Genomic DNA, 12,901 nt, shown 5'->3' with positions numbered 1-12,901 from the left:
TATCTCTTAAGATTCCTTTCAGCTCTAATTGAAACACTATGTATACACACACATATGTATTGGGTCTTACCCTGTCACTCAGGCTGGAGTGCAGTGGTGTGATCTCGGCTCACTGCAATCTCTGCCTCCCTGGTTCAAAGGACTCTCCTGCCTCAGCCTTCTAAGTGGCTAGGACTGTGGGCATGCACCACCACGCCTGGCTAATTTTTATATTTTTAATAGAGACAGGATTTTACCGTGTTGGCCAGGCTGGTCTTGAACTGCTGACCTCAAGTGATCCACCTGCCTTGGCCTCCCAAAGTGCTGGGATTATAGATGTCAGCCACCATGCCTGGCCTATTTTTAATATACACAGGGTCTCATTGTCACCCAGGCTGGAGTGCAGTAGTGTGATCGTAGCTCATTGCAGCTTCAATCTCTTGGGCTCAAGCAATTCTCCCACCTCAACTTCCTCAGTAGCTGGGACTACAAGTGTATGCCACCATGCCTAGCTATATCTATATTTTTAAATTTGTAGAGATGGGGTCTTGCTGTGTTGTCCAGGCTGATCTCAAACTCCTGGGCTCAAATGATCCTTCTGCCTCAGCCTCTTAAATTGTACAGGTGTGAGCCACCATCCCTGGCTTAGATATTCTTTTTAAGCCAAGAAAATTTACAGGTACTAGAAATCCTGTTATGAGTTCCATCACTCAGACTTAATGGTGAAGGCTCAGGAGGTGTTCCAGCAGAGAGTTGTTAGATGTTCTTCAACCCCTGAGCTGCTCTGAGGGCTTGTAGTTCCAATGCTCCCATGTAGCTTTTCGATGATTAGATTCTACGACCAGCCTTATGAGTGTCATATTTGCAGAATTGATGTACTGTTGAAACAGATGGGCCTTGCCAAGATCATCTCACACATCTCGATTTATGGAAAGGATTTTGCCAGATGGACTTGGATGAGAAATTCAGATTAGAAACCACCTTTCTAACACTCGCTAGAGTGTTTGAGTAAAATGTCCTACCATTTGAACTCAGAAATGCACCTATCTGTTTCCAGTGACTGGTTTAATGGTCTGCTAAGAGGGCCAGAGCCATTTGCCTTGGTATTTACCCACAGGCGGCATGGCTATATTTAGCCAGGACACAGGTGAACATCTAAGACAGGTCCCGCTGCTGTTGAATACAGTCCTCAAAGCTGACCGTAGGAGACAGTTTACTAAATGCCACGTTGGGCTTTCATTGCTCCAGTGTTCATGACACAAGGTGGGCTTGTGGGATAAAATAGGAGCGATCAGAGTCTGGAAGGCCCCTGCAGCGAAGAAGAAAGTCAGATCATTTTGAACCGGTTGGATACAAGATAGGTTTTGTCATCTCTCATTTTAGGATTGTGACTGGGTTTCTTACTGTCTCTGATGCAGGCAAGCAAAACCTGATCCGAACACCAAGGGCTCAAGGAGCTTTTAAAATGAGGAAGCCGTTTCTGATTCCATTCTCGGCTTCACCAGCCCCGGACTTTTCATAGGCATCTATCCTGGCAGGTCCTGCTTTGGGCAGGGCTCCGAGGCTGAGCAGGAAGCCCAGCCTGCAATGGCTGAGGGGGGTCCATTTTTGCAGTGTGGCCTGAGGGCGAAGCAGTCAGCCACCTCCTACCAGCGTCTGGCTGTGGTCTCCCTGTGAGTACACACCAGCCATAAATGTTTGGCAGTTTCACCTCTTGGACTAGCCTGTAAAACCTGAAATTGCTTGAGATTTTGCAGAGCCCAAACAGCAATTTTGAGAAGGGGTTGTGGATGTTTCAAGATCTCCAAGATCATCAGAGCCTCTTCCTGGGGAGGAGAGGATGTGGAAAACTCACTACAAAATATTTAATGGGCACATTGGAAGCATGTATGAAAACTGATGCTCTGAGATTCTGTTTAATGAGTCTTGGGTGGGACCTGGGTTTTGACTTTTTCAAAGTTCCTCAAGTGTTGGTGATACTAGTACACAGCCAGCCAGGGTTGAAAACCACAACCAAGGAGACCGCACAAGTTGGACTTGGCTCAAGATGAGACTTTGACAGTAGAGGGAGAGGAAAGGGAGGCCTAAACTTGTTCTACTCGAAATAATGGTAAGGAGACTTGACAAAGGAAAGAAATGGAACAAGCTCCTTTAAGCGTCAAGCCTCTCATGGGCTAAGTAGACTAGGGGATGAGTGGTGAATTCTTTTGGAAGTGAGAAGAACAGGTTTAGTCATAGCCATTAGCATGATACTTGGTAGGAAAGTAAATATTGGGCTTAAATCGGGTCTGTGTCAGCCCCCCTCCAGGGGCCAGAATTGGGGGTTTTCAGCTTGTTTGAGGGTACTGGTGGCATCTAATTCTAATGAGGTGAACTCATAAAACAACAAATGAATATGGACATGACAACCCAGCTCACCCCCTAAAAACAATATTCTCATTAAAATAAAAAAATTATGTGGCAAGATAAAAAGAAAGCAAATGGCATTCACAGCCCCACCATCCACAAATAACCTCTATGGTTCCTTCTGGACATATCTAGATAGAAAATAATAATTTTATAAAAATGAGATGCCACCTGATTTTTTTTCTCATGTAACACTGTGCCACGGCTCTCTTGCCACATCTATAAATATAGGCCTACGTCCGTTTTAAGTAGTATTTCGTTATATGGATGGGCCGTTTTCTAACCCGTCTTTGTTGATAGACATTTAGGTCCCTTCGAATTCAAAGCTATTAACAGTGAGATAAAGCATCCCGTACGTGTGCTTCTGAGATACCCATCCTGCTGTGGTGACATTACATGGCTGCCTAGCCAGGAGTGGAGATGACAAAAGCCCCAGCCCACAATCTCCCATTGCACTGCCCCCAGCTTACTGTATTATAAATCATCTGTTACTTGCTTTTGTGTTTCCTTATCGCCCTCCTCCCACACAGTCATAATGGCCTCTTTGGTTAGGTGTGGAGTACACTGTACCAATAGAGTCCTGCCCTTCCTCATTATTAGGCTGTGCAGAGCGTGAGTGTGTCTGGAAGCCCATTGGCAGTCAGCAGAATGGCCTCTGCCTCTGAATAACCCATGAGAAGCCCTCTCTGCCTTTGTCACCCCCAGCTGTCTTTTTAACAGGGAAGTTCCAGCATGTACTGAGTCCACATAAAGGGATGGGAACAGTCCCTACTTGCCTCACTTAAAAAAAATAATTTTTATTTAACATTTATTTATTTATCAAGAATCTTGGCCGGGTACAGCAATGGGGGGATCACCTGAGGTCGGGAGTTCAAGACCAGCCTGGGCAACATGGTGAAATCCCATCTCTACTAAAAATACAAAATTAGCCAGGCATGGTGGCATACGCCTATAGTCCTGGCTACTCAGGAGGCTGAGGCAGGAGAATCTCTTGAACCTGGCAGGTGGAGGTTATAGTGAGCTGAAATCCAATGCCACTGCACTCCAGCCTGGTGGACAGAAGGAGACTTCATCTCAAAAAAAATAAAAATAAAAGGAATTTAACAGGGGCCTGTTGGGTGCCATACTTTGTGCCTGGCACAGGAAACAGTCATAATTAAGTGCACAATTCCTGGCCTCCAGGAGCTGACGTCTGCACAGAGGGACTCAGTATATGTTCCTAAATGTAGTTCACCGTGGAATTGAAGTGGCTGAGCCTCCTCAGGAGTGCAATATCAGCGACTCTGACTTCATAGAGAAACTTTTATATGAGGCAGATGGTTTTGTAATCTCTTTAGATAAGACTGAAGCAGTTCTTTTGGTCAAAGCTAGAGGATGTTAAAATTCCCTCATTAGCCAGAGCAAAATGATCTTAGGCAAATTCTTGCCTGCCTTTGCATTTGCAGTGTGGCTCATTTTCCTGGCAAAAGAATAAAGGGGTTGTGCATTTTGGTTCTGTACTTTAAAGAGTTTAGGGCGGTGCCGGGCGCGGTGGCTCAAGCCTGTAATCCCAGCACTTTGGGAGGCCGAGGCGGGTGGATCACGAGGTCGAGAGATCGAGACCATCCTGGTCAACATGGTGAAACCCTGTCTCTACTAAAAATACAAAAAAATAGCTGGGCGTGGTGGCGCGTGCCTGTAATCCCAGCTACTTAGGAGGCTGAGGCAGGAGTATTGCCTGAGCCCAGGAGGCGGAGGTTGCGGTGAGCCGAGACCCGCACCATTGCACTCCAGCCTGGGTAACGAGCGAAACTCCGTCTCAAAAAAAAAAAAAAAAAAGAGTTTAGGGCGACAACTACAAGACCAGTGTATGATGAGAGATTATTGGCAACGTAGCTTGTACTTTTTGCTAAATTAATGCAGACCTGGAATGCTTGGAGAAGATGGCTGTAACTTGAGAAACTCAGAAGGAAAAGGCAGTTGGTGGTTCCGCTGATCAGTTTGTTAAGGGGTTTTATGTTCTTTTAGGTACCACTTTGTAAAACTTCCAGAAACAAGGGATTCCCCTCCCCAGAAAAATGCACATATACAGTATGCATAAACCTCGAATTTTTTATACCATCCCAAGCAGTTTGCAGATTCCTAGCCTAAGATAACCCATGAAATGATCCAAACTCTGGTTTCTATGGGTAGAATTACTAAGGTTTTTAGAAGAGGGTAACTGTGAGGGCTGAATAAGCTTGCTGATAAACTATTCCTAAAGAAACTTTTTCTTTCTTTCTTTCAGCACTGGCTGGATCATTCCAAACCCATAAAAAAGCAGATGAAAAGTAAGTAAGCAGAATTTAGCCCACACATTTATTTCTTTTTTTCTGAGAGTAAACTCCTTTGCCAGTGTTTTGAGGTGTTATGTTTTCTTCAGAACTTGGAAGCATTTTAAAATCAATTCAGTATTAAGTGGAAGATTTTTAATTTCTTAAGGCTAGCCAAAGATGAGAGTTTAAAATCTGAATCAAAGTGTTTAGTGGTATTGAAAAACCGACTGTGCTCTCATTTGAAATCAGACGCCTCTACCAATGAGAACTGATTAATCTGCTATTCAGAAAGTCAACTTTACACCTATTATATCTACTTTCTAATGAGTTACAACATAGACTCAAGATGAGAGAGTAGGAGGGATCTTTGATAGTCTGCTACAGCTTTTTCACAGTGCAGGTGTGGTGACCAAATTTCTTTAATGTTGTTTATGCTTGGGTAATTTTTTAAAATTCATATTCTCTTAAAAGTACTTTAAAGTTTTTTTAGGTAACAGAACACTTTACCTCATTTTCCTTTAGGCTTTGTACTTCGTAAAAACTCGCTATCAGTTTGGAGTATTGTGGCACCAGGGGTGAAAGTGAAATGTCAGCTTTTAGTCATCCATCTAGATCACTAGGATTTTCTCCCAGAATGAGGTTACTAGCTAAACTATCTTAAGTCAATACAAAAGTCCATCCGTCTCAGTTTCCCTGATGAGGACTGAAAAGAATTTACCAGCATCACATGCCCAGTCTGTCCTGATGTCATGCTAAATATTACAGATTTAACATGCTTTTCCTTTTGTCCATTCTGTGATCTCCAAAACTGGGGGAAAAACATCTTCAACCTTCTGTCTCCAAATGTTTAGTTGGACCTGCTTATGCTTTGCACTTTCGAGTTAAATATTATTCTTCAGAACCAAACAACCTTCGTGAGGAGTTTACAAGGTAGGCCATGATGCGAAACAAGTTTCCGTCCAGTACCCCCTGCCTCACATGTCATTTACGGCTCTTCCCAGTTGTGGGTCTGCCTCCCCTTCTGTCTGCTGTCTTTCTATTTCTGAGCAAGAGTTAGTACTTTTCCTTTGCTTCTGTATTCCATTAAAAATCCACAACTTTGCTTAATTTGACATTTTTCTGAGTGAATAGAAATTAGAAGATACATTTTCTTGTCACACTTCTATTTTCTTGGACCCTGAGTAAATTGATGGGTTGTTCTGTCGCGTTTTATTTTTTATCTCAGCTACAAAAAGAAAAGGAAAATATTGGAAATGCCTTTGTCAGTCTTAAATCGCCATCTTATTTTTTAAGGGATTGCAAAATATTCTCTTGATTGTTATAATGTAAGGAACCCTCTTTAAAAAACAAACTAGAGTAATTACAGCAAGGTTATTAAAATCCCTTCATGTTATCTTTTAGCTCCCCTGAATTTCTTTTTCTTTTTCTTTTCTTTGGAGATAAAGTCTCACTCTGTCGCCCAGGTTGGAATGCAGTGATGTGATCTTGACTCACTGCAGCCTCCACCTCCTGGATTCAAGCGGTTCTCCTGCCTCGGCCTCCTGACTAGCTGAGATTACAGGCGCCCACCATCATGTCCTGCTAATTTTAGTATTTTTGGTTAGAGACAGGGTTTTGCCATGTTAGCCAGGCTGGTCTTGGACTCCTGGCCTCAAGTTATCCACCTGCCTTGGCCTCCTAAAGTGCTGGGATTACAGACGTGAGCCACTGCACCTGTCCTGAATTTCTTTTATGTTGTGATTGCCTATGTCTATGTCTTGGACTTCAGAAAGAGGGAAGAAGAAAAAGAAAATTTGAGTAACCTTTTAAATGTGGAGTTTCTCTCCAGCCTCTCTTCCATCAGTGAAATTCTCTATGAAGCCTTTTCCTGCTTTTGATGTCCCCAGAGCCTCCTTGTCATTGTTTGTGTGATGGACTGCAGTGGTGACAAGTAGGCTGCTGGGTGGTTCATGGTGGTGGCCACTAGCTTGGAGATGACCCCTAAGTAATGTCTTCAAGATTGGCTGGTTATCACCATTCCCCCATAGGAAGGGACTGCTGGGCTTCCGCTGGGGTTTTTTTTGGAGACAAGGTATCACTCTGTCACCGTGGCTGGAGTGCAGTGGTGTGATCATGGCTGACTGCAGTCTCAAACTCCCAAGCTCAAGTGATCCTCCCACCTCAGCCTCCCTAGTAGCTGGGACCACAGGTGTATGCCACCAGGCCTGGCTAATTTTTGTTTTGTTTTGTTTTAGAGACAGGGTTTTGTTACACAGGCTCCTGCTGGGCTTCTGTGGTTAGGTATTCCTATAGGAATCAAGAGTTCTGGCCATATACTGTGTCTCCTGTGAGATGAGTACACAAGATGGTATCCTGACGTTCAGAAGTGAAGTTCAGTGGTGGCCAAGCCCTCATCAGAAAGCAGGAACATTCTGGAATGTACTAGAACCTTCAACACCCTCGACCTCCTTGATTTCTGGCAAACGATCATTCTAGTGTTGCTCCTCGGAGGCCTCTATGACTGCTGCTTCTAGCTGTCATCAAAGCCAGTGGTTTTTAACCTGGGTTGTATGAATCAGAAACACCTGGGAAGCTTTTGAACAGCTCAGATTCCTGGGGGCCACTCTTGTGTGTAGGACTCTGTTTCCGTAGGTAGGGAGCAGAGCACAGGCAGTTTTGGTTTTTACAAAGCATTGTGAGTGGTTCTGATGCCTACGTCTTCCTGGTAAAAAAACAAAACAAACAAAAAATACCCCTCTTATTTAAGCAAGACGTTTGTTTTTTACCTAAGTAAACCCCACGCATGTTATTTACTGACTTCTTTCTCATTTTTTGTTTTTTAACCATTTGCAGTCCAGTACTGGGATTTTTTGTTGTTGTTTTGTGTGTATGTGTGTGCCTGTTTTGTGTTTTAAAAGACAGAGTCTGCACTTACACTGCATGGGGGTGGGGGGAGGCAGGGAAGCCCCAGGCAGTTTTTGACTAGAATCAGCTGCACACTTTTTGTTACAATCCACTGCAGCATATCTGGAATCTGCTGGTGGAGCTGGCCGAGAGCCAGACCCCACGGGCCCCACCCTGCCTGGGTTAGTGGACACATTGCATGCCTGTGTGCTGGGTTCAGCTCTCCTCTCCAGCACCGAGGTGGTTGTGGAGGCCATCATTGGACCCTCCCCTGTCTCATGCTCCATCCTACAAGTAACTTGGAAGTTCCCCACATGCACTCACCTTCCTGGCTAGGTTCTGGGATGCCTTCCTGGAGACCCAAGAGGAGGTGCTTCCACCGAAGTTCTCATTTGATTTGGACTCCTTTTTTACAATGCAAAATTCCATGCTGTGTATGGGGTGGGGTTTGCAATGGGAAGCTGGGGATTGGGAGTGGCTGGGAAAGAGTTATCGTCTGTTGACTTTTGTATATGTTTGTCAGGTACCTGTTTGTTTTACAACTCAGGCATGACATTCTTTCTGGAAAGTAAGTATGTTTTTGTTCTAACTCTTAACCCAGGATAGATCATAGTGTATTTCAAAATAATTCACTGTTTTAACTCTTTTACCCTTGTTCCCTTTTCAAAATTCAAAAAAAGTGCACCAGGCATTGTAAAGTGAGTCTAATACTTGTATCACTGTCATTATCATCCTATTTTAAATGATTACTATATGGCTTGAAGCATTTCCAAGACCATTTAATATCTTAAGTGATGTGTATTTGGGAATAACTCTCTCCCTGATCACATCACTGTCCCATTCATAATGGCTTTTGTCGTATTTGCAAGCAAGATACGTTATTAGTATGTATACACTTACAAGTATTTGGACAGTCAAAAAGTGTCATTCATCACCATCTGCATATAAGTAATGGAAAGAGGTTCTGTTCTGATTCCAATAGAAAGTTTCAGACATCTCATCTCACTTCCTTTTCTCCTCTTCAAAATGGTTCTTAAATACTAGGCCTCTGGCTACACACAATGATCCTTGAGCACAAGAAGCATTGGCACTGAAGTGGTTGATTTCACATGCAGTATTAATTTACCGTAAAGATAGGGGGTTTCAACAGTCATAGCTTTTATAACTGTGTCATTTTTCAACATATGTATTGAATATTTTCTATTACATGAAAAACTAAGGCTGTATTGAATCTAAAAAGTAACCCCTGACATTGACAAGCATACATTCTAATTTTGAATCCAATCTGAAGGAAATTTTAAAATGTAATTTCCGAATTTGCAAACTCTCTATAGAATATGTGCTATAAAAAGCCCAGCCAAATGTACTACATAGACCAATAGAACAAGTAGATTGTACAGTGTATACATTTGCCTTATTCAGCCATGCAATACAGACCTTTGGTTGGTGTGTGTATTATGAGTGTGTGTACTTTTTTTTAATCTTTCCTTTCTCTCTCTCTCTCTTTCTCTCTCTCTCTCCATACTGTGCTCCTCATACTAAAGGCCGTGTAACTCTAGAAATTGTCCTCGGTGTGGAAAAATATTAATGGCAGTACCTTGCATTGGTACAGTACTTTGTAGTTTACATGTAGTTTAACCTGCTTTGTACTTCAAAGCAGAACGGTGTTTTAGTCCCGGCATTGCTCCTTTCCAGCTAGATGACCTTGGACAAGACCCCTTAACATGAGTTCCTCATCTATAAAGTGGGAGATGGGTCTAGGGGGATAGACACCCATCCTAAAAGTTTATGAACTTGATACATTGACCAAATCGGATACTATAAATGAAAAGGCTTTGAAAACTATGAAGTGCTGTACCAATGTATGTCATTATTATTTTTCTAACCAAATTTGAAATATTACATATGAATGAGATCACTAAATTTGCAGTAGTACCCTTCTATGGCTATGCCTGAGGTAGACTTAGAATGCTGAGTGTATCCTGCCATCCCGGCAGTGTTCCCTATGGTGTCTGTGTGTTTATCTTTAACACTGTGACCTTGTCTCAAGAAATATTTGATTTGAAGGCAGCTTTAAAAGATGCATGTACTCTATCAAGGTAAAATAAAATTAAAATATGTTTAAAAATAATAAGACAAAGGGAATACTTTTCCATTTTCCAAACTTTTCCATTCTTGTCAAATTCAGTAAAATTGTATGTGATTGATAGAAACTATACCTAGGGGGTTCTTTTGCCCTGTGACGAGAATTGACTTTGGGAAATTTGTAGTGCAAGTCAGCTTGTTGCATTCTTTAATGTAGACAGCAAAAATATACACTACTAAGAATCCAAGTCATTACCTAAATATTGCTACCTTTTGAAAAGTGACTTTAATGACATTTTATGTGGTTATGAGTAGTTAAGTTCCTACTCAGAATTAATTTCATTTTATTTTTTTCAAGATTGAAATGCCCTTATGAAACAGCTGTGGAGTTAGCTGCTCTCTGTCTACAAGGTACATTAATCTTTAGTAGTAATTAACTTTTTAATATTACTGCTTTTTATTTCAACAAATGAGTGTCCACCGTACACCAGGCCCAGTGCTTAGCTTTGGGGATATCAATGAATATGACATGGTCTCTGTCCTCAAGTAGCTTGCAGTCTAGTGACGAAGGCAAGAAGTAGTAAGAAGTGCGATGAGGAACTTCCTTCAGGACCAGAGGCGTAAAGGAGGTTTGGACAAGGAACGCCCATTGTGGGGATGAGGAGAAGACCGCGAATCCAGGCACCAAGGCAGAAAAGTGTAGAGAGGTTAGCAGCAGTTGAATGGCGCCACAGAGTGAAGTTCAAGAATTTGGACAGGTGGATGACCTTGGGCCTCATGTAAAGAGACAGAATTTCATGCAGTCAACAGTGATGCCTTTGGAAGCTCTTAAGAGGGGGCAAGCCTGGCCAGATGTGCACTTTAGAAAGGCCACATTGGCTGTATGGGGAGAAGGGCTCGGAGCAGGTCCGAGTTGGGGGCTGTGAGTACAGTGAGGAGGTGCTGCTGTAATAGAGGGGAAGGGAAACCGACTAGGACAGGGGTTTGCATGCACGTGCACACACACCAAGCAATAACATTGGCAGTTCAAGGAGAAGGACTTGGTGATTAGGCTTAGGTATTGAGGGAGGAGTTTGAGGTGATTCTCAGGCTGTTTCTGGGGATGGGTAGAGATTAGAAGAGGGGGGATCCAGTGGAGGAAATGGTCTGCATTGGACCCCTTGGCTAAGAGGTTCTGGAAGCTCCAGCGGGTTCTTGAGTACCTGTTTGTGGCTCACTCAGAGAGGTCAGGCTAGAAGCACTAATGTCATGGGTGACGGGGTGGAAAGGGTATTTTTGCATGTGGGTGGGAGCTGGATGGTAAGAGGTGTACCTGCATGATTGCCAGTGTTGGCCGTTTATCTGTGATATGCCATGGTGGTTTGTAGTTCAAAATGCATAAGAAACACTTGCTAAAGTCTCTAGCACTAATTAAGAGAATACTAAGGTGTAACTGCACATCCGGGATTTCATTAGTACATCAGATAGACAGATGTTGTGCACTCATTTGCCGGCATATTCATCGGCTTCTATTGGATTATGGATTATGATATATTCATTCATAATTAGTCATTATTTATGAATGCCATAATGAGAATTGATTTCTCACTTTTGTATTTGGCCAGTTTTTAAAAGTGGAACTGAGAGGATTTTTCAAATTATAAATTAGTATATGCTTATTATAATAGAATATCAAGACAACAACCCAACAATTGGACAAGTAGAAGGAAGGAAGGAACCCGCTGTCCTACCACCCACAGACAACCAGAATTTCTATCTATGAGTTTTGAGTGGACATTTGAAAATGTGATTTTGATCAGTCATCTGCACATCTTTGTATGAATTTTTTTACTTTGTATTTTTAGTATATATTTTAGTATTTTGTCATGTTTACACTCATAAAGATGGTTTTTAATGGCTGTAGGATGCTCCCATTACCTGAAACTTCTATTCCCCAGTCACCTTTTAATTCCTCTTGTTTTGAACTCCTGGCCTCAAGTGATCCTCCCACCTCAGCCTCCCAAAGCACTGGGATTGCAGGCATGAGCCACCGCACCCAGACTCTTAATTCTTATTATCTAATGGGGACTTGGCATATAGTAGATGCTTGGTAAGTACAGAGTGAATTGAATGAATGAGGTTAGAGAAACCCCCTCATTCCCCCCCTGCTAAAAAGGCGGTGCCTTTAAACTGGTGGTAGAGTTGATGGTAATGTCATCTGCAGCCATCTGTGCCAAATACAATGCTCAGTGCTTCATAATGTATTTTTCTGATATGACAGTCTTTATGGCAAATGGTCTGATGTGCATGGCTTGGAGAACATGGCAGGGGCCTCTCCACTCTGGCTACTCACCCACTTAGCAAGCGGCTTTCCTCTAGGCTAGAGTTCCTGAGCTGCCAGAGGTCATACTATCAGGCTTGACAACCCAGCACTAGATGTCAGGGTGTAGTTAATGAGACAGAAGCATCCATGTCAGACCCAAGGCCATTAATCCACTGGAAAGGTTTCCTCCTAAAGCCGTTGACACAATATTGCAAGCTTGTACGTTGTCCTGAAAGATCAGAGGATGAGGTACACATATTACCATCCCACCTCATTGTAATGGAGCCCTCACCACATTTAACACAGTACTGTAGAAACAGAACCTTGCCCCAGAGCTGAGCAGACACGAATAAAGTTAGCTGTCTGTGAGCCTTTCTTGGAGAAACTATCCATTCAAGCTGAAATCGTAATGTCAGTGTGATTTGTGTCTGTGTATGTGTGTGATGGCGTCTCACTCTGTTGCCCAGGCTGGAGTGCAGTGGTGCGATCTCAGCTCACTGCAACCTCCACCTCCTGGGTTGTTACAATTCTCCTGCCTCAGCCTCCAGAGTAGCTGGGACTACAGGTGCATGCCACCACACCCGGCTAATTTTTTGTATTTTAGTAGAGATGGGGTTTCACCGTGTTGTCCAGGCTGGTCTCGAACTCCTGAGCTCAGACAATCCGCTTGCCTCGTCTTCCCGAAGTGCTGGGATTACAGGCATGAGCTACTGTGTCTGGCCACATCAGTATGGTTTTAAGATACAGTTGTTGGCCAGGCATGGTGGCTCATGCCTGTAATCCGAGCACTTTGGGAGGCTGAGGTGGGCAGATTGCTTGGGTCCAAGGGTTTGAGACCAGCTTGGAAAACATGGTGAAACCCCGTCTCTGCAAAAAATACAAAAATTAGCCAGGTATGGTGGTGCATACCTGTAATCCCAGTTACAGACTGAGCTGGGAGGGTCACCTGAGC

At 43.1% G+C, this 12,901-nt stretch overlaps 1 protein-coding gene across 6 annotated transcripts in view; it reads left to right on the top strand.

Moving 5' to 3' along the window:
- Window positions 1-12,901, top strand: part of EPB41L4B (erythrocyte membrane protein band 4.1 like 4B) — a 163,193-nt gene that overhangs the window by 51,957 nt on the left and 98,335 nt on the right. For all 6 annotated transcript variants that reach the window (XM_074395140.1, XM_074395142.1, XM_074395143.1 and 3 more), the window contains exons 3-6: window positions 4,652-4,694; window positions 5,531-5,609; window positions 8,086-8,130; window positions 10,006-10,058. In XM_074395140.1, coding sequence (XP_074251241.1) covers window positions 4,652-4,694; window positions 5,531-5,609; window positions 8,086-8,130; window positions 10,006-10,058 — 220 coding nt within the window. The remainder of the gene's footprint in view (window positions 1-4,651; window positions 4,695-5,530; window positions 5,610-8,085; window positions 8,131-10,005; window positions 10,059-12,901) is intronic.

The sequence above is a fragment of the Saimiri boliviensis genome, chromosome 2 (genome assembly GCF_048565385.1).
Source record: "Saimiri boliviensis isolate mSaiBol1 chromosome 2, mSaiBol1.pri, whole genome shotgun sequence".
NCBI lineage: Eukaryota > Metazoa > Chordata > Mammalia > Primates > Cebidae > Saimiri > Saimiri boliviensis.
Note: the sequence above shows the minus strand (reverse complement) of the source record. Positions and strands in the feature narration are given on the sequence as shown.